At 43.6% G+C, this 25,219-nt stretch overlaps 1 protein-coding gene across 9 annotated transcripts in view; it reads right to left on the bottom strand.

Moving 5' to 3' along the window:
- Positions 1 to 25,219, bottom strand: part of nrxn2b (neurexin 2b) — a 620,971-nt gene that overhangs the window by 8,082 nt on the left and 587,670 nt on the right. For 8 of the 9 annotated variants that reach the window (XM_031850671.1, XM_031850674.1, XM_031850676.1 and 5 more), the window contains 3 exons: positions 20,856 to 20,945; positions 10,045 to 10,370; positions 4,528 to 4,606 (listed from right to left, as the gene is read on the bottom strand). In XM_031850671.1, coding sequence (XP_031706531.1) covers positions 4,528 to 4,606; positions 10,045 to 10,370; positions 20,856 to 20,945 — 495 coding nt within the window. The remainder of the gene's footprint in view (positions 1 to 4,527; positions 4,607 to 10,044; positions 10,371 to 20,855; positions 20,946 to 25,219) is intronic. The other variant, XM_031850677.1, reaches the window with a different exon arrangement.

The following is a 25,219-nucleotide window of genomic DNA, read 5'->3' as shown; positions in this document are numbered from 1 at the left end:
CAGAATTTGTTTGCTATTTGCTGCAGACCGTTTTACACATTTTTCGGATCCCCGTTTCCTGGAAGCATCCTGTGGACACAACTCTGCTTAAGCCATTTTAGCAGCGCACAGAGAAATTGTGCCGCATGTTTTACATCACCTGATCGGCCTTCATAGGGACCACCGCTCAAACTATCCACAGCTAATATCGGCCAATAACAAAGGAAGGCCGAACAATCAGCACATTCACCTCACTATCAACGCAATATTGCTATCTTGTCTAAGCGCCGCATTATTACCACAGAAATTGGTCAAATCAGAAGAATGTTTATTGTACTAATTGTATGCACTTTCGATAGTAACGTTGAGGACACGCTCCTCTGAAATCTGTGAGCGGCAACAGGATGGTGTACTGTTCACAGATCATCCAGAGGACGACGGCTCAAGCCTCCACATTGCCAAACATCTAACCTGTGGAGCCCGTAGGATAAACCTGGGGCTGTTTACTTGTGGAAGATGGCTATATACGGAAGATCAATAACGCATCACACTGACACCCAAACCCATCGACCAGTGTGGGTTTGATCTGAATCACGCTGGGTCAGTGGGCCCAGCTCTTGGGTCATTCCTCATCTCTCATCCAATCTCTTGGTTTCACTCCTCGACATAAAAAGAACACTCGCAGGTTGCCTCTATTGCGTGTCGCCTGATGAATTATTGAGGAGCTCCTCAAAGCTCTGATCTTGTCAGAGTAAAACCGATATAGCGCCCACAACATCCTGGGACTGATAAGTAGCTCGGAGGTATGCAAGAGAGAGGGGGAAAGTGAGGTCGTGCTGAGGTAGAGCAGAAAGAGAGATAAAATGATTTAATGAGCAGGGCTTGTTGTTTGAGAAAGAGATGTTGTATATTATTCTCTAATTGTGTGTTACTGTCAACACAATTACTGTCCATAGATGACTTTTCATACGAACATAAAAACGTGTTTTTGAGTGAGTCTTGTTCCCGCTCCATGTTTCTTCTCCGTCGTCTCTTCCTATGTCTTGTCACTCTTGCGACTGAGGCTCATTAACAGCACTGGAGGATCCAAACCAAAGCTTTAATTGGGTGATGTAATTAAGGCTCCCTAACAATGTCAGAGTTTAATTAGCCTGGTGGGGAAAGGCGGGAATCGTTCATGGGAACTTCGCTCCGCTCACTCGCTCAATTTCGCATCCTCTCTCTCGCCTTCCTCCTCTCCCCATCTCTCTCCTCGGCTTTGAGTGCAAAGGAATGTGACACAAATCTCAATGAGGGCTGGTCCTCCCACATCGCGGCCCTTCCAGCTCTTCCTTGGGTCCTTTTCTTCCTTTCCTACTTTGTCTATTTTGGGTCCGCTCTGACTGCTCCACAATCACTGCCTGAGGGTCATCATTTAGCAGCAGGCCAGAAGAAAAAACGGCCAGCTTGAATAAGAAAAAAAGTTGCGTCCCCTGAATTGTGTGCTGCCGGTAAATACATCTGTAAAGCACATGGAGCTCCAGCGGCTTCCTACGCTGTCGGAAGGAGTTTATTGATCCCCATGAATTCACAGCAGTCATATCTCGCTCGGCTTAATAGAAAATCCACAGCTGTGCTTAACATTTTTTCTCCTTCCTGAAGGCAGTTCAATAAGACGGAGCTGCATTCTCGCATAGAATTGAAAACACTGGTCCTGTCACACAATGACTTCAGGCCTGTGTGTGCGCGGAGCCGTGATGGAGAGGGGACATGTTTCGCGGACAATGTTCATTTTTTTTTCCGCAGAGTCTTATCCGACCCCGCTGGCTTTGCCTTGCCGAAGCTCTTGTGGCATCTGGAAGGTGTGATACGGAGCATGTGCGCGCGCACGGGCACGTTTGTTGTTTTGTCAGGAGAGACGGCTGCAGAGACAAAACTTTACACCCACAGAGTGAGAGAGACAAGTGTCTGTCTGGTAAGGTGAGCATGTCTGCTACTGTTTGTGTGGAGAGCGAGAGAGAGAGAGAGAGAGAGAGAGCCGTGTTTCTTCTCATGGGAGATTAAGCCTGGCCATAGCATCCAGTGAAAAACTCTCATTTCTGCTTTTGATAAGAAGGGAATTGAGTCTCTATTTCGGTCCCCACCACCTACAGAGAAAACAGCAGGAGAATGCTCCACTCGAGTTTCCCAGCAGAGGTTCAGATCCGTTTCTCCTCGCACAAACATACCGATTGCTATAATCTCCTGCCGTTTACAGTCCAACATATATTCCATTGAAACCACTAATCCCCATTCCTGAAAAAAAAACTTCAGGGAGGTTAGGTGCTTTTCACAAACTAAGACATTATGGTGACTCTTTTGTTATCAGCCACGACAGTGACGCCGGTATTGTTTCCTCCTTGTGAGTCACCGGGGTGTCTTTTGTTAAACAATGCGTAGGATCCACACTAAATGTTTGCGTACGTAGAAATTAGGAAGTGTACGTACGGCAAAAAATATTCTGATTTATAAAAGCTTACTGCTGCTGCCTGCTAGTGAGCCATTTTCTTTTTAGAAATCCCAAATCCCGTTGAAAATGTCCGCTCATGGATCAGGCTCATATCACGCCCTTCACACGCCCACATTCAACCACAAATGATCAATGCAAAGCATGACCATGAATGGTTATGTATAATAATGAGCCTGCTGAACAATGGTTCTTTGCCCTGAATCACGGCAGCTACAAGTAAAAATACATTTTTCTTTGACAGAAATCATAAAAGAATAAATATAGTTGGATTCACTGCAGCAATTCTACACACAAAAACTATGTAAACATTTAAATTCTGCTGTGTGAAACGCCCAGTATACTAAGATATTAATGATAACTATTGACGATCCGATCTGCAATTCCTCAATGCTATTTGCTATTAGCAGGGTTTCCGCGCAGGAGCACACATTCTCTTGTCAAGTTTGTTTTTATAGATCACATGGTTTGCGCGGGACGTGGCGTACACCTCTGTCAGACCCAGTTTTGTGCGTACGCAATATTATTAATAAGACCTCGGGCGCTTATATGTCTGTCTCTGGACACGTTGTCACTGCGATAGCATCGCGGCTGTGCTTAATTACAGAAGCTTCTGTAATAGGAAGATTGGATTTTCTAACTTTGAAACTTGAGTTAAGATAAGAGAAGCAGAAGGATATTATCTCTAATGAGGCCCCTTTACGTTGTATAATTCATGATGGATCCATTTTCAATTGTTATTTATATTCCTTTCCATCTTGTGAAAGCCTGAGATGAGCCCATTATAAACTATATATGCTCACGTTTGCTTTTTTCTTCTTTTTCACAGCACCGTCTGCCAAGGATAGGTCTGGAGAACTCCAGGCATAAGATGTGCAAGAGGCGCTTATATGCTTTGAAAAGTGATAATGTGTGCCATTTAAACATGCACACTTCTGTGCACTTCTAGGCATGATTTTCCAAGAGAGCCAAGTGTGATATGATTGAGGACACGGTACTATTAAAAACCTATTTCCCAAGTTCTAATCCTGTTTCCAAGTGCTGATTGTTAAGTTATCACTTGTCACTTGTTAAACATGTGTCAAACAATCATTTTAAATGATTTGTAATGCTAAATCTCTTACTTCTATCTTGAATCTAACCATAAACTGTTTTTCGTTTGAGTCGGTTGCATATTTTACTGAATGTGTGTGACTCATTGTTATCTGCCCTGCGATCTAGAATATGCAAATCAAGTGTGCATTTATGAACTTAATTTCAAAAGATTGCTTTTGCCCTAGGTGTTATTAACGAGGTTCCACTTTCTACTATTATAAGAGAAGAAGTTGGCACTGTAACAGCATGTATACTGGCAGTGTTGTAATCATTGAGGCGATTGTTGTTTTCATCCCACCCACACCAGTCATTGAAATCTATAATGCTATTATACAACAGAAATCTTGTCAGACACGATCTTTCAGGATAAAATGTCATTAAATGTGGATCTGCATATCCTATTTTGTCTCCTAAATTGCTGGGAGTCACACTGCTTCACTGTATGTGGTTCTTGGCAGCTTTCAAGTACAGGCAACCTAATAGAGCTAGAAACCACAGAGACAGGGAGTAAAACACATGGCCTTTAACTTTGGCCTCCTGTCATGGTGTCAGAACATTGCTTGACCCGCTGTTCACGCTGACAGCGCCTCGGCCACCGGGCCTGCCGGGCTGCAGCTGTGTGTGGCGCAGAACAAGCTGCGTTCCCACATCGGAACTGTCCTGCCTCGTTAAGAAAACGGTGCAATGGCTGGGTAAATGCCAGATACCACCTTTTGGCTGAGCAATTAATGGACCACGGCGCTGCCGACTGCCTGCTGCTTTGAAAACCAATAAGAAAAGCGGGATGGAGGGTTTCACATCTGGCCAATCAGAGCTGCATACAGAGGGCTCGGCAGTCACGAAGTGTCACGTAAACGTGGAGTAAAGGAGATAGCAGTAGTCGAGGTGAGTCTACCTTCGTTTCTAAGGCTGCACTTTGTTTTTGGACACCAAGTATTGTGAAGACAGAACTCCCTGAGTTGACTCACCATTTCCAGGCTCACACTCCTCCAAATCTTCGTCATCGCTTGGACACTCAGCTGATGCTACCAAGAGGTCATCCGCATTCTGGAAGAACGGAGACAAAAAGCAGAGAATAGTCAGGACACATTCAACACAGAACATCTAAGAGGGTTAGGAGTCTCAGGCTCCACTGACACCTACTTACACACAAGCTAGTGTAACCAGAATGCAGAGGCACACTTTAAAGGTTAATAGGTTAAAAACCTGTCTTTGGTTACAACATAAGAATCTTTCTTTGAGCAGGTTGTTAGTCGTAGAAAATTTGCTGATGATATAAGTGCTTGATGAGTAGTAGTATTAATTAGGGCTGTGCATTGGCAAGAATCTGTCGACACCACACGTACGAATCACCATACAGGGGTTGAAATTCAATATATTGCGATATTTTGCGATTTCTTCAGTCTAATTTGATTTAGTATAAATATACCGCCATATGCATACAATCAGACTAAAGGGAAGTGAACTTTTTATGCATATCAGAACAGTCAGATCTGCAAATGCATTTATCACAATCCATAAAGGCATATGCAAAACCAATCTGAGCCACTGTCTGCATGTAAAGTATGAATTAAAAATCAATAGGGTTTTTGAGAATTGATACAGTATCACAAAACCTAGCTCTTTCTGACCAAACACCAACCTATCACAGAGGTGTATTTAGTCTAAAACAGGAATTCATCCACCCATGTCTCAGCCCATGTCTAGACCCCCCCCCCCTTGATTTAAGAGCCGTACTGCGATTTCTCCCTGTTATTAATCCACGGCCTGGGCGTAATCAGTTATTAATTACATTGTGTCATTACATCCAAACAACCTACAACATCAGCATGCGGTTTAATTTATGAAATACAAAATTCTCACCAGGCGCACCGACACGGTGCACTGATACACGTTGCCGGAGAGCGAAAGGAAGACGCTCCAAACTCCAGTTTGACCTTGTCACAACTTTTCTCATCAGTTTCCAAGTGGAATCCATGAGGAGACAACTTAAAATCCGCCTCGCATCCTTCCAGACGAATCGGAGAGAGACCACAAACAACTGGGAGTGCTCCAGACTTTAGACAGTAGCAGCAAGAGCGTAGCGTGTGATCTTAGTTTTATAACACCGAGCGAGACAACTGATGAATCCAACTGTTTCACGGAAACCCACAGTATCAAGAGGGTGAAGGGGGAGAAAAATCAGGCCCCCCCCCCCCCACACACACACACATCAAAAGGTTGATCTTTTATTCTAAGCATCAAAGCACATTATTCGACTATGATCAAAGCTGCAGCGCGGCGGGTAGCTCAGAGCTTTTGGAGAAATTGAAATTTGGGTTTCCGCTCGCTTGCTTTCCGCCACCCTGGCCCGTCTCTGCTGTGTCCTGGCAGGTGCTGGGGATATTCATTAGAGCTCCATAGTTCCTGTTGGCTTTGCCCATCGCTGTATTTATAATGCTATTACTATGTTTGCTCTTGCACAAAATTACACCACAGGCTCTATAGGATGGATTATTAACTACCCAAAGGACCGCATACATATGTATATATATACTGTATATATATATTTATGTGTGTGTGTGTGTGTGTCTGTCTTCCTCATGTGACTATGTGACCGTGAATAATATAACTGGTGCAGGGTTAGAGGTTCATTTCAAAATGGACTCAGCAGTGATTGCTGGTATAAAGCTGTGGTGTTCAAATGCTGGTCTGAGCCGTAACTACAAATTAAATTCATTGCTGAGTGGAGTTATTCTACACTAGCTTTAAGATTTCTTTATATAGTTTCACATCTTGGCAATAGAATATGATACACAGCTCAAATAACTATCAGTGAATTATCCATTTCCTACCTGGAATATATGTATAGTGTATTTTGAAACGCTGATTTCTTTGTCATATTCCTTTCATTATAGAAACATTGCTATATAAATTCTACAAACTGCAAAGAGTTTGAAGGTGAACTTTCAATGTTAGGTTAAAGTTTCACCAAACATACCTACAGCCAGTCTACACCGAGCTCCTGAGAAGCTACATTAACAGCAACTATGTAACGCAGCGCCTAAATAAAGGCGTGCGTCTGCGGTATCGCGGTAAGCCACGGCATGTGTGATTTCAAGTTCAATCTAAATTGCTTCCAGACCTCTGAATCACTGTCCACCTCTCAGATGTTTTGTTTCCAGAGATTTAAAAAGGTCTTGTGTTTCTCTCACTGATGTATAAAACAATAGAGCTGTGAGGGCAGGATTAAGTATAGGGACGGCATCTTCCTTTGCAATAAGAAGTGACATAAAATACCCATAAATATCCCACAACAATGATACGTATGAGATTGATGCAACCAAAAAGAAGTGTTACACTGCTGACCAAATGTGACAAACTCACATGAACACTACGGCGGTGCACTCGGGCACAAAAAATGGTGCCATAGTTATTCAATTCATCCAAAATTAACCAAGAATCTGAAAATAATTGTATTTATTCTGCAGTTTATAGCGTAATCTTTAGTTTCCGACCACTGTTAGCAGTGCACGTAACTGAATTTTAAGCTTGGTGATGTTCTTTCCAAAATGCACCTTGGGTCGTCGTTATCTTCTACCCTTAAGCTTTATAAAAGTTCTACATATCGGAGCTTTCATTAAATGTGTAAAGACCTACGAATTTGAACATATTTTGGTTGAGTTCGAGCAATAAGAGAGTTTTGTACTGAAATTGAGTGAGAACAGTGAGAAGAAGTATTCCTTTGTTCATGAACAGGTGATAAGGTTATTGCAAGGAAAACTGATGAAATGTTTTTCATCTGTGAAACAGGTGAGAAAAAAAGGTTTTAGCAGGATTATTTATAGAATAACTTATTTTATTTTCACCTGTTAAAACGCTTCTCCATGTCTGTTCAGCTACAATACACTCCACCGCTCATGCTAACTACACATTTTTCTTCTATTTGTCTTAAACTGCTGTCGCTCCCATGAATATAAAGATAAACGACAACACTCACTGTGCACCACAGGCTTTCTCCCAAAACAGACATACCAGGCAGGGGGCTGTTTAGAAGGGCAAATATCAAAGATTTCAGATACTGTCTGCTGCCTAACAGCTGCTGAAAATCAACGTAATTGTCAATGTTTCCTGAATATTTTGCTTAATTTTACTTGAATGCAACTGTGTAGTTTTAGAAGAACAGTTATCCTTTTCTCTTTTATTCTCTCTCTTTGTCGAGGGGGAGCAGATGAAATTGCCAGGCCTTCAACACCGCCTTGCAAATCAGAACACATTCCTGAATAAAAATGATTCAGTCACACTGAATGATATGAACGATCAGGATTGTGTTAGACATCTATACGCCCCGATGATGCCGTTATGTTTTTGTGCGCACAGCAACACATCTTTGATCATTAAAGCATGTGGATGAGTGACTCGTTGGTAATGTCTACTCATTCTCAAGCACACACCTTTAATGCCATTTTGGGCCATTGTGATGATTACACTATGTTCTGCTAGGTACATAATAATAACAAAGTAGAAGATGGTACAATATAGTGAATACTAGCGGAAAATAGATTCTTAGCAATAAAAAGCACTCTAAAGGTGGGACTCTGCTTTTTTTATGACCCAACATAAACATTAGTCAGCGAACGCAGCACACATTAAGGCTGGTAACAACAGCGAAATACACAACACTCAAGAGTCCTTTGCTATACTAAAATGGTTGCAGATAATTTATCGAAGAAGGCCGTCTACGGCTGCCAATTTCACATCACAGACCGCCGCTCCAAAAGCTTGTTATATGCTGAACATGGAAGAATATGTCCGCCAAGATGTCTGGAGGCCAGAGATATTGAACCGAGTGGATGGCTACATATGACATCTTAGAGTCAGGTTCCAGTGATCTCATGTATAGAGAGAAGATGCAGAAACATTAAACCACAGACCCTTCATCTAAATAAGTCATGCCAACTGGGCGTGCAGGAGACAGTGTTGTCTGTAAAGGAGCTTTGACCGACCTTCGAGTCCAAAAACATCACTTGCTTGTAATGATATCGAAACTACGTGGCAGCCTCGGCCACGACTGAAAGAACGTGCTCGGGTGAACATTTGAGAACGGGACCACATTTTTTTTTTTGTCAGCCGTCACAAAGAGCACTGCTTTGATGAGGCTTCGCTAACTGACTTTTTCTTTTGAAGAAGAAGGAAATAAGCAGGATTTCATGCAAAACCAACATTCACATTTTCTTAGAACTTGGTGTTTGCGACCCAAAGTGGCATGAATTGCGCATGCGTGCCATCACCTTGACTTCACTCTAATTGGCACTGCTGCTTTGCAAAATGAGACCGATAGGACTTGCAAAGGATGGAATCTGCTAAGGTTTGAGATGATGATAAAGGGACAAAGCGTGAGCTGGTCTAAATATATTCTGAATCTGCTGAGCGCAGATGTTAGGGATGAGCGTGAGTGGCTTGCTGACTGATCTCAGATAAGCTTCCGTGGACATGAATAGCGCTAATGACAACTACTGAGTGAGGGAAATGTGCTAACTGGCACCTTGCCTTTGTGTTTCTTTTTTGTTGGACAGTTGAAGTTTAAAGTACGTAGTGGCTGGCTAGTTACCGTACAAAGTTATGCAACAACATAGAAATAACTGACATAATGTACATATGGCGTAGATCTGGAGAAAAAGCTTGCATCTCTTCCAGTAATCTTATTTGCATAACTTACTTTAAAATGCTGTGCAGCAAGGTCTTTTTGCACACCGCACAGATTGTAGATAATGATACTGGTCGTGAACTAGAGCATACCCCCCCTTACTAGACCACATGAAGCCTGTTATTGTAGATATTGCTGTTTTTTTATGAGAGTAGTGGGTCTGGATGACCAACTTCTTCCATCCTCCAGTGTGTGGGCAACAGCACTTCCCTACTGTTTCCTAATTGTTACTTACCATGATGGCGACGGCTACCTTTAGCGCATGGGGATAATCATCACACCATAAATCATAGCCTTTCACATGCGTGTGAAGGAGAGTCATAAATATAACTTCATGGCATCCAGAGTTGTTGTGCTGTTGCTGATTTCCTTTTCATAACATTCCTCCCCATCCTGCAGCCTTTTCTGATCTGCCTGGATGTGCTGTAATTTCCAGCAGCCTCCCACGTTTAGTCAGCCATATCTTCTTAGAGCAAGTCAAAATTGCAGTGTTGATTGGTCTAATAGGGCTCGCCACACAAAGCTGTTATGTGACTCCCTTTCAGGCGGAGGGCTGTTTGTACATCTCAATGTGGCTAAAAGGGGGAGGCTCACACAAAACACTGCGCTGAGGACGTGACTGCTTGACCCGGCAGTTGATGCAGGATTTCTTTTGAAATGTGCAGCACTTCAGCACTTTTAGAGAGAACTGAGATTATGGAGGAACTTTAGAAAAGCCAATTAAAAAGTAACTGCACAAAAATATCTCCCTGGCTCAGTGACTCAAACGACAGCCTTCCCTTCAGCTACGATTGCTCACCTGTGTGACACTGTCCCTCATGGTGGGCGAGCGCTGTTTGCGGGTGGTGGTTGTGGCCATGGTGGTGGTTGTCTCCATGATTGTAGTGGACATATCAGCCAGCGGGGTGGTGGAGGTGGTGTCTGTAGTGAGCACCGAGGGCACGTCACCCACCAGCCGCAGGTTGCCCTGGGTCTGGACGTTGGGGTCGCCCTCGGCCGCCAGTTTGAGCACCTGCAGGCCGTTGTAGTACAGGCCTGAGATCTGGCCCTGGAAGTGGCGACCCTTCTCTCCACCGCCACCAATTTTGATGAACGCCTGGCTGTTGAAGATGGTCAATTGACGACCTGATGTGTGGGAGAAAAGGTTGACGAAGAAATGACAAAGAAGAGAGAGGAAGTGGGGGTAAGAGAAGAAGAGAAACCATGGGAAGAGGGGAAAGCGAAAGAGAGAAAGGGCAAAGAATACTAATCAGTCATGGTCACTGGGTTAGCTCTCATGTGTAACACAGAGTAACACACAGGCACAGAGACGGACAGACAGGGGAGGTAGAGGGACTGCTTTCAATCACATGGGATTTCCTGGGCAACACTTTAGGGAGATTGGACCCTGGTTTGCTGGCGGTGCAGCCGTTATGGGGCTTGGCACGTGCTACTTTCTCAGGAAAGGCAGTCTGAAGCTGGTAGTCAAATAAATTGCAGGGGCAGTTGCGGCTTGACCCTGAGACTTGAGGTTCATAGAGAAATGCATCTAATTTGCCCTGAGATGGAATATATTAGAACAATGCTGGGCCTGTGTCATTGACCTCCAATGCACCTGAGCTGCACAATGATAAAGTACCTCTGCCAGCAGAAAAAAAACTGTCGCCCCGCTCTGCCATCCAGAGGACGAAAATTAGATCCTTATTGGAAGGAAATGTTTAATTCAGCAGGGGCTCTCCCTCTCTGTGGTCATTACCATTCATCTGGATGGATAGATGGATGGATGATGGGAGGATAGGGCCGACCATTTAACCAGGGTCCATTACTAATGTGTTACCAGGACTTGTGGCGACGGGGTGGAGTGCATGGGGGCGGTCTAACAGGTGGAGTTTTTCTGCCTGCATTTTCTCCAGCTGATGGTTTTGTTTATGCTTTTTCCTCCCCATTTTGCATCCCATCCCTCCATGGGGACATCCCACCACGCCACATGGACTGATGCAAACTTTGCCCCCTATTATGAGTCATGTGGATATGAGGGAAGATGGAGAGTGGTGGGAGGGGGATTGCGGGAAGGATGTGGGTTTAAACCAGACAATATGAGGTAATTACTTAGAGGAGAAGCCAAAGAGCTTTTATGGATAAATCAATCGGTGTAAGGAAAGAGGGAGTGGGATTGTTTGTGAGAGGGATACTACACTAATGTGTGCATCTGAGAGCATCTAGGGATGGCTCGTTTCGGACCTCTGAAATGAGAGGCCCCTTCGGCAGCCTGGTCTCCTAAAATTGACACTCCCACACAATGAAACGGCAATGTAAATTACCTTTCAAGGGAACAATTTTCTCCCGGATTATTTTTGTATTTGACGTATGACAAATATAATTAATCAAAGTCTATGTAGGGAGGAGGACGGGGTGTATCGATGTTTCAAATATGAGACTTTCATCTAGAAGTCTGCTGTTCCTATCCAATGTAAAACCCAAACTAACAATTAATTCAATCCAAAAAATGTTTTTTTTCTAAACAGTAGTAGTTTTTTTTGCCTAGAGCTAAACATGATAGAGAATACAGCTTCTAAACACTATAAAATGAAATCGTTTGAATGTTGCTATTGTTCTCTCTGTGGGATTGCAAGCCGGCGAGGACAGCCTTCTACTCATCAACAGGGAGACACTAGGGACAGGCCTGGGTCCCATTTGTTTTCAATTAAGAGAGCTGAAAGGGTACTTCATCACTGTAATTATGATTTACTATCAGTCTATATGGGAGCCCTCATTCTGACATGTGGGTGAGACTAGCAGGCAAATATTGTCTATTAATGGATGTGTGTGGGCGCAAAACCACATTTACTATATATGGATTTGTGAGTTTTGCACATAGGTGCTGGAGAGATGCATCTATTCCACTGAGATGGGACATGTGTCATCCCATTATCAGATCATTAGGCCCGTCTCCTAACTTCATAATGATGAGACTTAATGTCTGGCATATGCACCGTTGACATAATGTCTCACTCTATTATCTCATCACTAAGCATGTTTGGTGTGGGAATGGTAATGAAAATAAAAGGAATGGGAGCGGTTGGGTGGGACAGATTGTCAAATTGTGGACATCAGCAAGGAGAATACAGGAGAATAAACATGCTGAATAAACATACATACACAGAGAACCTTGAAACATCACACATCGAAATGCACATTAACACTCTCAGTCCACCATATGGTTCCCCCCTGTATCAATCTTCCATCGTCCTTGACCAGAGGACACATTCATACACACCCACAGCCCAGAGGGTCTCTCATTTCAAGCAGCCCCACACGGCCCCAACTCTCCAGTAAAGGGTCATGGAACACTTCATCATCAATATTCCTGAATGCTTTCAGTCTTCTTGGTTTACCAAACACCCCGTGATTCTTCCCTGTGTATGAGCAGCAACTCCGAGTCAGAAGATGATCTGTCCAGACGGGACAGTTTACTCCTGAGAACTTATTGCCGTCACAGTTACTCTTGGAGCCAGCGACACTGGCATAAGTAAGCCATATTGACAAGCAGCTTATGATTATGATGCAGGGTAGTGAGGGTTAGTTATACCTCTGAAAGTCTGTGCACATGCAAGTGTCTAAGGATCCGTTGGGTGACCTATTTAATTCTGTGTTACTTCAGCATGTGACGATGCGAAAAAGTGCAGGGAGACGAGCCTCGAGCGCAGGAGACAGCCATTTGTGCGTTCATCCCATTTGAGACAGAGCGAAAAAGAAAGGTGCCCTCTAGGCTAGATGAAGGGAAATCAGCGTTTGTTTTTGGGGCTGTCTGGTCGGGACGAGACTCTAACAGGACCTGATGAAGTTATTGTTTCAGGGTCTGCCGGGTCAAATCAAAAGTGACATGTGGTTTTAGAGCCAATTTGGGAGCGGGCAGGAGCGGGGGGGATTGGAAAAGAAGAAGCCCCTGCATGACAAGCAATCACAGCACTTAATATGACAGAGCTGGATGTGGCGCTGCAGCAGAGGAGAGGGTGTGCGCGAGTATATAACAACTTATGAAATATGTCAGTGAAATGACCTTTACGTTCGTGATAGTTGGCCTTTTCAAGCAGTGTGTATTTGCCCAACTTTTAGTTACATATGCCTTTCACTCTGTGTGTTTGTATGTGTGTTTCGACAGCTCACAGTATGTGTGTGTGTGTGTGTAATAGACAGCACAGCACACAGGGTTTGCATATTGATGAGGGTCTATTGTAGCAATTTTAGGGATTGCTGCCTCACATCTCTCCCCGGTGCTCTTAAGGTGACAGGCAAAAAATGGGCAGAGGCTTGGGATGGGACGATGAAAAGATATGTAGGTCTTTGTGTATTAGACGGATGAGGGAACAATTGCAAGGCTGTTCCGCATATTCAAACCACACTTAACAGCCATGCTAGCTGCCCTGATAGGCTATACTTGACAATACTAACAGGCTGATGATTAGCAGTTAAAATGTTTACTATGTTCACAATCTTAGTTCAGTGTGTTAACATTAGCATTAATGCAAAGAATAGCTGGGGCGGATGGAAATGTTATTTTGGACATTCTTGGTCATAAACCAAATTAAATTTTGACCTGATTATGGCACTAAATGGAAAGTCAGAGGATGATCAAAGTCCTCACAATTCATCCTGACGAATTGCACGTCCGTAAAAAATTCTACTGCTATCCTTCTAATAGTTGTTGAGGTATTTTGGTCTGGACCAAAATAATGGACAGACCTACGATGCCATCCATAGAGCCACGCCCCTAGCATGGCTAAAAAGACAGGTTACCCTGTAAAGCTATGGACTGTTAGTACCAGAGGCTCAGACTAAACAGAATACATAAATCCAGTTCAATAATCAGATTTAGCACTAATAGAGCCCCCCAAAAGAGTCTGCACACTAATTTGTCTGCTCCGGATGTTTGTGTTTCCTGCAAACAACTGCTAGCTGGCATTAGCTACCTGGCTACATGGCAGGGTAAATGAGCAGGAAATATGTTCATGTTTTGTTATCAGAGACGATGTCTCATCAGCAAACACAAACCGAGAGCTCGGATCTAATGTCGGTTTTTAGTCTCTTATTCCTGGATGCAATGTTTCACTAAGAGACAAAGACAGCTGCAGATGGTGCACATATACAGTAACTGTTACGACTCCAGACAGCTAATGTAATCAGTTGTCGCCCTCCTAATTCTAAGTCCCTATCTCATTTAAATCCATGTAGTGTCCTCTCATAAAATCCATAGGGGAATATGGAATCCACAATGTAGCACACAGTGTCCCTCAAATGTGTCACAACAAAGCGTAGTAAAAACAGCTCTAAAGGGATATAGAAATGTGCTGGAGACTGAGAGCAAAGCAACATAAAGAAGTGGAGGGGCAGCCTGAGGAGGACTGAGCAGTTAAACATATATTGTACTTCTAAGCATGTGAATCCTCCTCGACTAGAAATCGTGCTTCAGAGTTGCTGCAGCTTAGTAAATCTTTGCTGCTGTCCTACAGCCGAGGGAAAACACAGTATCCTGGCTGGGAGCTGTACTGCTGCTTAAATAGGGCATCTGGGTAAAAGAAGGTGGACACGACTATTTCCAAAGGCATTACCATCCGCGATCACACGGTTTGTGTTGGATCACCCAGGGGGTTTGGTGGCTGATAGCCTAGGAGGCGTTACAGCTAGAGTGAGAAGCCCTCTGATAAACTGTAAATCATCACTATTAAAGAAACTGATATGCAACATGTCATTTACTTTCTTTTGGTACTGGCCATAGGGCAGCTCCTGAGTTATCGAATGCCTGAGAGGGAGGCAATGAAGAAAGAAGAGGTTGGACAGGGACTGACAGAATGGAGACATGAGAGATGACAAGAGCAAGGGAGGATGACAGACGAGCAGGACAGAGAAAGAGCGAGCCTGCATGAGGACAGAATGTCAAACAGACAGAGCGGGGGCATGGAGGGAGGGGCGGAGGGAGTGGATGACGGCCTTGATAAAAAAGAACAAACGGAATCATGTAGTTGAAGACTGTGGCTGAAGAAGAGAGAGAGAGAGACATACAATAATACATGGGAGTAAGATGGTAAGAAAGAAGTAGGAGGAATAGTGAGTTAGTGAGAACAATGGCAAGAGATAGCACAATGAGGTAGAGGATATTGAATGCTTGGCGAGTCACCTCCAGCTTCCCTACTCTTTTTTTTCCAAGTGAAGCCATGGTTGACCAAAAAAGAAAAGAGAAAAAGAGAAAAGATGCTCATGGATGAAGGAAGGATAGAGTCAACCATTTAACCAGGGTTACTAATGCGTTACCAGGACTTGTGCTGAAGGGGTGGAGTGTGGGTGATCCAATAGGTATAGTTTTTCTCCCTGTATTTTCTGCAGCTGATGGTTTTATCTATACTTATTCTTCCCCATATTTGCATCCCGCCTCTCCATGGGGACAACCCGCCATGTCCCAAAAGGAGTTGAAAGCTGTAATAAACCAGGATGTCTTTTTATTCATTTTTAATTGTGTCTGGTTTTACTGAGCTTTTTCTCTCGCTTCTAAGTTTAAGTTTCTGTAAAAAGGCATCACCTCCTGTGTGTCTGAGGATTTCTCTAATGAGCGACCACAGATTAAAAGGTTTTATCAGGTTGGTACAGGTTGCATCACTCTTGTGCGATGTCCGTTACAAACACTTCTTCAGCCAAAAGTGAACTGGAGAGTAAGCAGGTATAGCAACTCTCCGGTTGCAGCTCTGCATTGATGCACCATCCTCCTCAACTTTATTTCTGAACAAAGAGAGAAGTGGCTGGTCTCAGATGAGTTGTGGTGGGTAATTACTAGCTGAGCCGAGCCAAGCTAGGGGAGTGGGCTGGGCTTGGGCCACGTTCGGTGTGCTAATGCAAAGATTGCTTGTCAGAGGCTGTGGAATAATGGCTGTATATGTCTGCTACAACCCCCAGAATGTAGGTGGTGAGTACAGGAGGGGGCGATGGCGCTTAGCCCCTCCCCTGGTTATGAGTAGCTAACCCGGAAGCCGAGGGAGATTGAAGGGGGGGTGGGTATGAAGGATGATCTAAGCGTACCCATCCTCAGTGGAGGGGATATGAAAAGGACTGCAGCTGGAGAGAGCGGCATCTCTCTCCCTCCGCCGTCATCATTACGCCTCTCTCATCCTCCCTCTACTCCTGTTATCTCACAGAGAGGAGTGATGCCATATGGTTGTAAGGAGCTTCTATCCGAAATGTTTTCTCTTAGTTGAGTCGCAGGGTGGGAGGGATGGCCCAGAATTCACCTCAGTCAATACACCGCTTTGTGATGTGCAGAGCAGAAAGTTGGACCGCTCGCACGCATCTTTATTGGTTTGTGCTCACAAATCCTTCATGCGCCTGCAGAATTTCTAGTATCCCTATCAACAAACAAGAACTCCCCCAATTTCCATTTTCTTCTCCACAGAAAAAAAAGAAGCAGGAGAGAGAAAGACTGGAGCACAATGGGGGTGGGATGCTGACAAAGTTGATTATGAAGCGTTCCCAAGTTATCTCCTCGGCACAAGGCTCTCTTTGGTAATTAAAAACGTTTTGCTTTTTTATCCTCAGAAGTTGGGCTAGTTTGGGTAGAACACTATGAATTAATTGTGTTTGACAATGAAGATGAGGGGCCAAATGTGGCATGAAGCTAGACTGAAAGCCTTGTGTGGCAGCGTGGAGCCCTGAGATCCTTGAAGGCTGCTGAGGTCGCCGAGATTGTGGAGGCGACTCTACAGGGCTCTGGAGAGAGTAGACCGGATTTAATCAGAAGTGGCTCCATCTCTGATGCTGTAGCTGTACATAGATCTTAGGGAGGTGATACTGTCGAGGATGAGACACAGAGAGATGGCACGGCGGTTAGCTCAGGAGAATTGTCTCTCTTTTTATGCACTCCTACTGCGAGTGTGCTGTTTTTAGGCCATTTCATGGTGGGGGACATTAAAATAACAGCAGTCCCTTCTTTCAGTCGCTTTTCCACTGATGAGCAAGCATGTTAAAATTCATACAATTTCTGCCAACTTCCATCAAATATGGCCATGACAGTGCAGGAAGATCAAATGAGAACAAGATAGTAACTCAGCAGGGTACAAAGCTCACCATGGGGCTGCTGCAAGACAGACTCAGACAGATTTACGCTCTGTTGAATGCAGCCTTATGTGAAAGAATCTCTGAAATGAAGCCGGGATCATCATGAATAATTTATCTGGACCAATGCCTGGTCTGGAGATGTTTATTTGGGCTCTGGCCCCACACCAAGTGGGAGGACTTGATTGCCTTTGATTAGTGAATAGGGGCGCTCACACCAGACTACAAAACCCTGAACATTAAACATAGTTCTCCAGCTTTGCACTAGCTTTTAGGCCACAGATACCAGGTGTTGGAGAATTCCTCCCTGCACTGATGTAGCTCAATGCAGAGCTTGATCGTCATGTTGTTTGGGAGCTCCAGAGGGATTGACTCCTCAACAGAAGAAGATATAAAGCTCCAATTCTTCGAGGAGCTTTATTCGCTTCCTTGCTCATCTGCTAAAGGGAAAAGCTAAAGGGAGTTGATTCTTACTGGTTATTTGTAATCTTTGTAAGCTCCTTGATGAGATCAGGAAGCAGCAACACATTATTATTGCCTCTAGAGAAATGCTCGTCAGGTTTTTGGAGAGGGATGGCGTTAACGGTCGAGGAGAAAACAAGAGGAGGAACAAAGCAGAGGGAGGGGCAGGAGCAGAGCACAAAACCTGGAGTGACAGATCCATCACAAGCCGAGAGAAAGAGGCAGGGAGAAGAGGATGCGTCTCAGTGAGTTTTGGCATGGATAGAGCTGTTGAAAACTTTTTGGCACCCTGACTTTTCCCCTCCATTGGGTCCCTGTAATGGCTGCCGTTTTGGATTTAGTCAGCGGGCAGAGTCGGCTAGAGATGCCGGCTCTGATCTGCCTCACACACGGTAGCGGAGATGGAAGAATGAGCCTCGGAACGAGATGCAGTGACATAGTCCGGCGCCACAGCAGAGCTCTCCTCCAGGACACTGTTGGCTCCATTGACTTCCATTACATCCCAGTGTGACTAAAACACCGATCCGTGAGAGCCATGAGTGATTAGTGCTCTTATTTTGTTCCGAGGGACGTGGGGTTTTTCTATGCTCGTTGAATTTCACAGAATTGATGAAACATTAAAGGCACTTGGAGAGGAGACCCGTGGGGCTGATTGTTTCGTGCACTCTGGTCAAGACCCTTCGATGCGTTCATGTAATAACATCACCACATGTCGGAGACCAAAACCCCATGTTGGTAACACAGCCTGGACTATTACTGGATTACAGGATGAACGGTGCAGGCTGTTTACCACATGGCAGTCTGTAACTCTCATTCAGACATTCATACACCTTTCACCCTGCAGAGCAAATGACATGTAGCACAGTACACTCAAAACACGTTCCTCAGTGGTGAAAACAATAAATGTTAAAGGGACCTCAATTTCAAACATTTCGTTGAAGTGATCCAGAGCAGAAACGTCATTTTTTGAATTTGGCGTTCAGTTACTTGCTTTGTTTTAACCCTCTGAGTTTTGCATCACGTGGAAGTGGAGACAAGGGGAGCAAGATGCCAGCAGGAAATTTGTTTCTTTTAGTAGTAGTTAGAACTTAGTTAGCTTTTTTTATTTCGTTTTGTTTTTTTTGTCCCAAGTGATCGCCGCAACCTGTCCAAGTTCTTCCAAATACTGACATCCAGGTCCAATTGCGTTCGAATGTTAAACATCATTTATAACAAGGTTATAACTGAGGGCTCTCTGAATTTGTCACCAGCAGGGCAAAGCTGGAAGTGTCTCGAATGGTTTCCAATTGGCAGCGGAGGGTGGGGAGTCGTGAGAGAAGCCCTCAGCGGTTAGTGTGGGTGGAGTTTGATTTGCTGTTAGGTGGTTAGATTCTGCTTAGACGTTTCTTAGCTTTATGTTCTAGCCGTTTCCTCATCAAAGCAACAGCTTTAACCCTTTGAGTTTGGAAATGTCCCCTAATCCCCCTCATTATTCTAGACTAACAAATCTTATATGCAAACAATATCTCATAAATATCGAAACCACTTTGCCTTTTCAGTCCATGACGTGTGTGTGACATTTCTTTAACGAATCCAAACGAATTAACAAATAAGCAACATTTTTTTCTGAGCGCTCCCTGATCAAAGACCTCACTTGAGGCTTGATAGGGATTATTTGTTTATTTCCTCTTGCTACTTTCTCAAGGCTCTCATGTAAATTATTGGATGCAGATTCATTTAAAACTATAGAAGAAAGAGCATAATGCATTCCGTTCTAAGCTCATTCTCTTTAGACTTTCATGGCATGCACAAATCATTTTAAAATTGGATAAGCCATTTTTTATTGATCCGATTTTTCCTCGAACTTTAATCTCCCAAGTCTTTTTGATTCTTATTTGTGTCCTAACTTCTGCTGGGGAAGTTAGGACAATACAGTTACATATACAATACTACAGTTACATATACAATACTATAAGCTTTAAATAAATGATAATCTCAACACATCTCTTATACAAAACATAATGCAAACCTAAGTCTAAGAGCTTTGGGACATTCTAATAATCTACACCAAAACCATCCATTTATATAGTTTCTATATAAATTATAGTTGTTTGACACTACCAGACTTCCCAAAAAGCACAGAAGTGCATGAGAAATAAATGTCTTAAATGCGTTTATTGCAACGCAGAAACTATTTTAAGACTTGGCCCCATTCAGCTGTCTTTCTGATTTATTTTACTCCTCTCTCTTTTTCTCTTTCTTTTTTGTGAATCAACCACCTTCAGCAGCACAAACACACAGCACAAGACAAAGACAAAGAGGTTGGGACATTCGGCACTCAAAGGGTTAAAGAATCATGGCTTTGTTGGTGCCACACTGGACACTTGTGGCATTAGTTATGCATTACATCGGGGCGGGAAATGCTCCGCGTGCTGCAAATGAAGGCAGACTGATTACTGAACAAACACAACAGTCCCTTTAACTTTTAGTGACTTTCATGGGGCATTCTTTTCTTTTTTCTTCTTAGAAATCCAGTGATCATTTTTGTTTTCATGAATGACTCAATATAGTCAATGCATATTCACATTCAGCCAACAAAAGACACAGGAAAGAAGCAAACGGAATCAATAGGCTATTTACATGTCGTTAGGTTATTGGGGGTTATGTCGGGTTATTTGGGGGTTAATTCTCTGAAGAGATGCAGCCCCAGTTTAAGGTGCTTTGGATATGGTCCCTTGGATATTTGCTTACCAATGCTACAGAATATTAAAAACTATATACTGTGTTATTTTTTTGCCAATTATTACACAGTAAACTGCCTCAACTGGGCAAGCTGGGCTGTACAATTTAAGCAAATGTATGGTTTTCACACACCAATCAAGATAAGGAAGAATTCAATGGAATGAGTTATAATGTATCAGCCGATTACTGCTGGGCATGTTAAATCTGCAGTGGATTGAAGGGGACCTGCAGTTCTGTTAGAGAGCCAAATCACAATCACCCCTGTTGCATGGCACTGCACCTCCTCCAGAGTGGTGGTTAACGGAAGGTTAAGCGGTTAGATCATTAGTGGAGTTAAAGGGATTTTATTACCTTTGTCGAGTAGCCACTCGTCAACTACCCGACCAAGTCGGTATGGGATTCTTTGTCTAGCAATAGCCAGGCGCTCATTATCAAAGTTCCCTTTAAAGAAATTTGGAAAAGACAAATTAAGAGAGGTTACAAAGACATCTGGAAGTTGAAAGGTTAGAGGTTAGAAGGGCAACATGGCAAATGTTTAGCAAGTTATGTACTTTAAATCAGCTTTAGTTAGGACAGGAAGAACTTGAGGATGTGTTTTTGGGCTGGTTTGTTTGGTTAGACAAGTTAACAGCATTCTAGTTACCTTGAGTTTAAGTGCTTGTTTTTTAAACAGATTTATGAATTATTTAGATATAGTGTGACTGCATTTGCAGAAACTAATGATATCCGCAAAGTGAATACAATTTAGAAATGCATTAGCAGTAATGAAGTAAGTTTAGCTAGAATCACACACAGAAACATCAATCATTGAACAACAGAATTACTTCACTGTGAAGGAATAAAGCAGAAAAAAGATATTTCAATGTCAGCAACAAAGCATTGTTATTTCACATGAGATAATCACACAGCACTAAAACACATTTCATGGTTGTTTCAAGGAAGACATATTTTGGTTGCCAGTGCACACAGAAAATCATCACCTTCCAAATCCGACAACAGGATGGCATTCTTCCCATGGAGCATCACTTCCCTTTGGATCAGACGGCTCTACTTCAACTGAAGCGAAAAGGATTTACTGAAACTGTCACCACTGTTTTTCTCTTCTTTTCCCCTCCCCTTATGCAATAATTGAGCCCTTCTCAGTGGCACTTGGCAATTAGCATCACTTCATCAGCGTGTCAAAGAAGTTTCATCACCGCTGCACAAACTTATTATCCCTCCATTCACTTCAATCAACCTCTGGGTCATGCTGTGTGCATCTCCAGCACTGTCAATAGAACCGGAGGCGGAATTAGGCGAGATGGTGGCTGATGAAGGCCGGACTGGGGGTTTGATGAAGCCTAATGTGGTGGCAATGTCAGAGGCTTAATTAGGCCTCATTGTCAATGTCGAAATGGCAATCTTAGCAGATTATAGTCTATGCTAGCTCAGTGATTCACAAAAAATGGGGTCAGGGAATCCCCAGGCATCCTTGAGGAGGGACAAGGTTCTGGGGGGTTCCCGAAAAATTAGGAAGATTCTGTTATCATGGTGATTTACTGGAATTCACTTGGACGACTGTGGCTCAGTGGTAGAGCAGGGTTGTCCTTCAATCAGAGGATTGGCGGTTCGAGTCGAGCAATTTGGGCTTAATAAGCAAGACACTTAACCCCAAATCGCTCCCGCAAGCTGTGCCTGTGGTGTGTGAATGGGTAAGTATGTTACAGTCCTGATGGTAGGTGGCACTTTGCATGGTAGCCCCTGCCATCAGTGTATGAATGGGTGTGACTGATGACATGTAGTGTTACAGCACTTTGAGTGGTCGGAAGACTAGAAGAGTGCTATACAAGTACAGTCCATTGACCATTTATCCAATTTACAACATTCATGAGTGAGAAACTATATAAAAAATGTGTCACCTGCCACTTACAAGGTGCTAAGGGCTCTAAGGGCGCGTTCAGACCAGTCTTGGTTAGGCCAGTTGAATCGTTGGTGCGGTTTGTTTGGGTTGGTGTGACCGCTGGACCTCAAACCCTGGTGCGGAACAAACAACCGCTCTCTGGACCACCTCAAAAGGGCGGTCTCGGGCTGCTGACAAGTGGACTCTGGAGCGGTTCATTTCTGGTGTGAACACCATTTGAACCAATTACAGGAAGCGTACCATTTATGTGTAATTCCGGTAAAAAAAACTAATCTTATCCTGTTTTTTGTTACTTGTGAATTAGTAACCTATTTTTGTCAGGAGACAGGAAGAACCTGGGCTCAGGACAAAGTGAAATGCCTCCTGAATATCTGGACTGAAGAAAACATTTCTCAATTACTCGAGAAGGTGCATAAAACAACCAAGGTATTCAAAATATTCAGCGGTAAAAGGAAATTATCTATGCAGTCCTCTTATGACTCCAGATCAACACCAATATGAACAGAACCAGATGGTGCTTCATAATGTACCATGTCCAGATAGAAATTGGGAGGGTTTTGTTGTCTTTTTACATTTCCAACACATGACCTTTGTTTAACAATTTCTGGACCATTTGAATTTTGACTTTGTCAATGCAAACCGGACCAGTTGGAAAACGGAAACAATGTATCATCCTCAGACTAGTTCGCTTCAGGAACCGGACCTTTAGGTGTGAACCGGCCCCACGTAGCCTACAGTATGTCAAAGTGTACTCAATGATCCCCCACTACCTCAAGCACCACAGAACTCAGAAAAATCAAGCTCCAAGTAACCTCCATTTACTCCTGGTTCTGTTATCATGAGCCACTGTAAGCCCAACAGAACCACAGTGTGGTGAAATGAATTCCGTGATTTCCCCCTAAATCAACACTGAACAAAATCTGCTGTTGTCTCTGACAACACAATATGAGCAATTTTGGGCCTGAATGCGAGTCTGACATGGAATGTCGGAGAGCCATTGGCTTATGAAATTGTCTGCGGAGAGAACCGGCAAAGATTGAAGCAGAGCTTGGGACCAAACAGTAAACAGGCGAGCTCTGAAGTCTATCTTGCATCCTAACCAGTGCACTTTGGTTTTGCTCCCCCCACTGCTCTGTGCTGCTGCAGTGATCTAAAATAGACCACCTCTCAGTTCTGCAGTACCTACTTCCACTCCCCAGGGGTCTCTCTACCCATGCATGCCTGCGCAATAATGGCTCACACAGGCGTGTATGTGTACTGTGTGTGTGTGTGTGTGCTGTGTATGAACAGTTTGTGCATGGCAAAGATGCATGCACTGTCAAAAAGATAATAAGAATTGAATGGATAAGGAAGGAGTGGAATGAATGATGGCTGGCATGGCAGATGGAGAAGCAAGCAGGATGAACATGTAACAGCAGGCGGTTCCAACGTACCAGATGACTTAGTGACATTCGTATGTGTCACCTGGAGCTCTCGGTGTTCATGCGTTCATTAATGCGGGTGAGGACTGTCAATAAAGGTGCAGGTCATACACAGGAAGTCACAGATTGCTAGTGGATGCTTTCATCCATCTATAATTTATAATGGCCAGTAATTATGATTGTATTACTTCTAATATACCCTTCTACAGTTTGTAAACAATGATGTAAGTGTACGACCGCAGTTTGGCAACTGAAGTATGCCAAAGTGCAAAAGCTTGGCAAGCTATGTAAGGGCATCAAGCACCAAAGATGGCAAATGCAACCTAAAAAAACTTGACTTTCCAGATCCGTGTGTTGTAAGTGAGTGGGAAGAACGCATTAGCAAGTGGTCAGATAAGTATATGCACTTGGTGGGGAAACCTGGCGTGTAACATCACACCAGAGAGAAATTAGGGGCGTACAAGTCATTCAACTTCGTTATCTGTGGTCCTGTGCAGAATGTCAAACACCATGACATAGCATTTTTGATCAGTCCTGTGGAAGTCAACACGTTTAATAGTTTGCAGCTAAAGATTCCAAGGGGACACAAGGGTGTTTAACGAGTGACTGTGTTAAGTGGTGCCTCTTAGCCAAATTGTGCGTGTTTACTTGTAGTAAGAGCAGCTGTTGAAAACAGCAACAGAACATGAAGGTGCGATTTAAAAATGTTTTAATTTTTTTAATCTAAATTTTTAAATACATACTCGTCACTGTTTATTATCTCCGTAAACCCTTTATGTAAGTTAACCTAAGCAACCATGGATGCATTTGCCTGTAAGTCACCAGTTAACACGGTCACTCCTTAAACTGAAACACCTGTTGGTCTGAAAACGGTCGAGATCCTGTCGAACTTTTATCTATTCTGACCACTGAACATGCAACAACCAGACATGTTGATGCTGGTAACGGTTTTAATTCAATGTTTTAAGCTCGCTAACTCGTCTGGATGGCTGGAGCAAAACATCACTTCCTCTGTCAACATGCGCACACATACTGTATATCTGATGACCTCAATAGCCTCCAGCCCTTTTCTAGCAACCTCTTACCATCCACGATGGCAGCAAACTGTTCTGAGACCTGTACAGCAGCATGTTCCTGTGACCAATTACATCCATGTGTTTTACACTGCACTTAAGATTAGCCAGGTACCACTCTGTCTTCTGGAGAGGAAAGGCAGTGCAGCAATTACAGGGCACCGCACTCACGCACAACCCCACTTTAGAGGTGACATGGGCACTCTGCAGCAATCACTGAAGTAGGGGTGGTGGCGGTTGGGGGGGGGGGGGGGGGGGGGACGGCCTTTCGTCGCCAGAAGACAGAGTGGTACCTGGCTAATCTTAAGTGCAGTGTAAAAC

Source organism: Anarrhichthys ocellatus, unplaced genomic scaffold (genome assembly GCF_004355925.1).
Source record: "Anarrhichthys ocellatus isolate YVR2014 unplaced genomic scaffold, GSC_Weel_1.0 scaffold11, whole genome shotgun sequence".
NCBI lineage: Eukaryota > Metazoa > Chordata > Actinopteri > Perciformes > Anarhichadidae > Anarrhichthys > Anarrhichthys ocellatus.
This window is presented reverse-complemented; position numbering and strand designations above follow the sequence as displayed.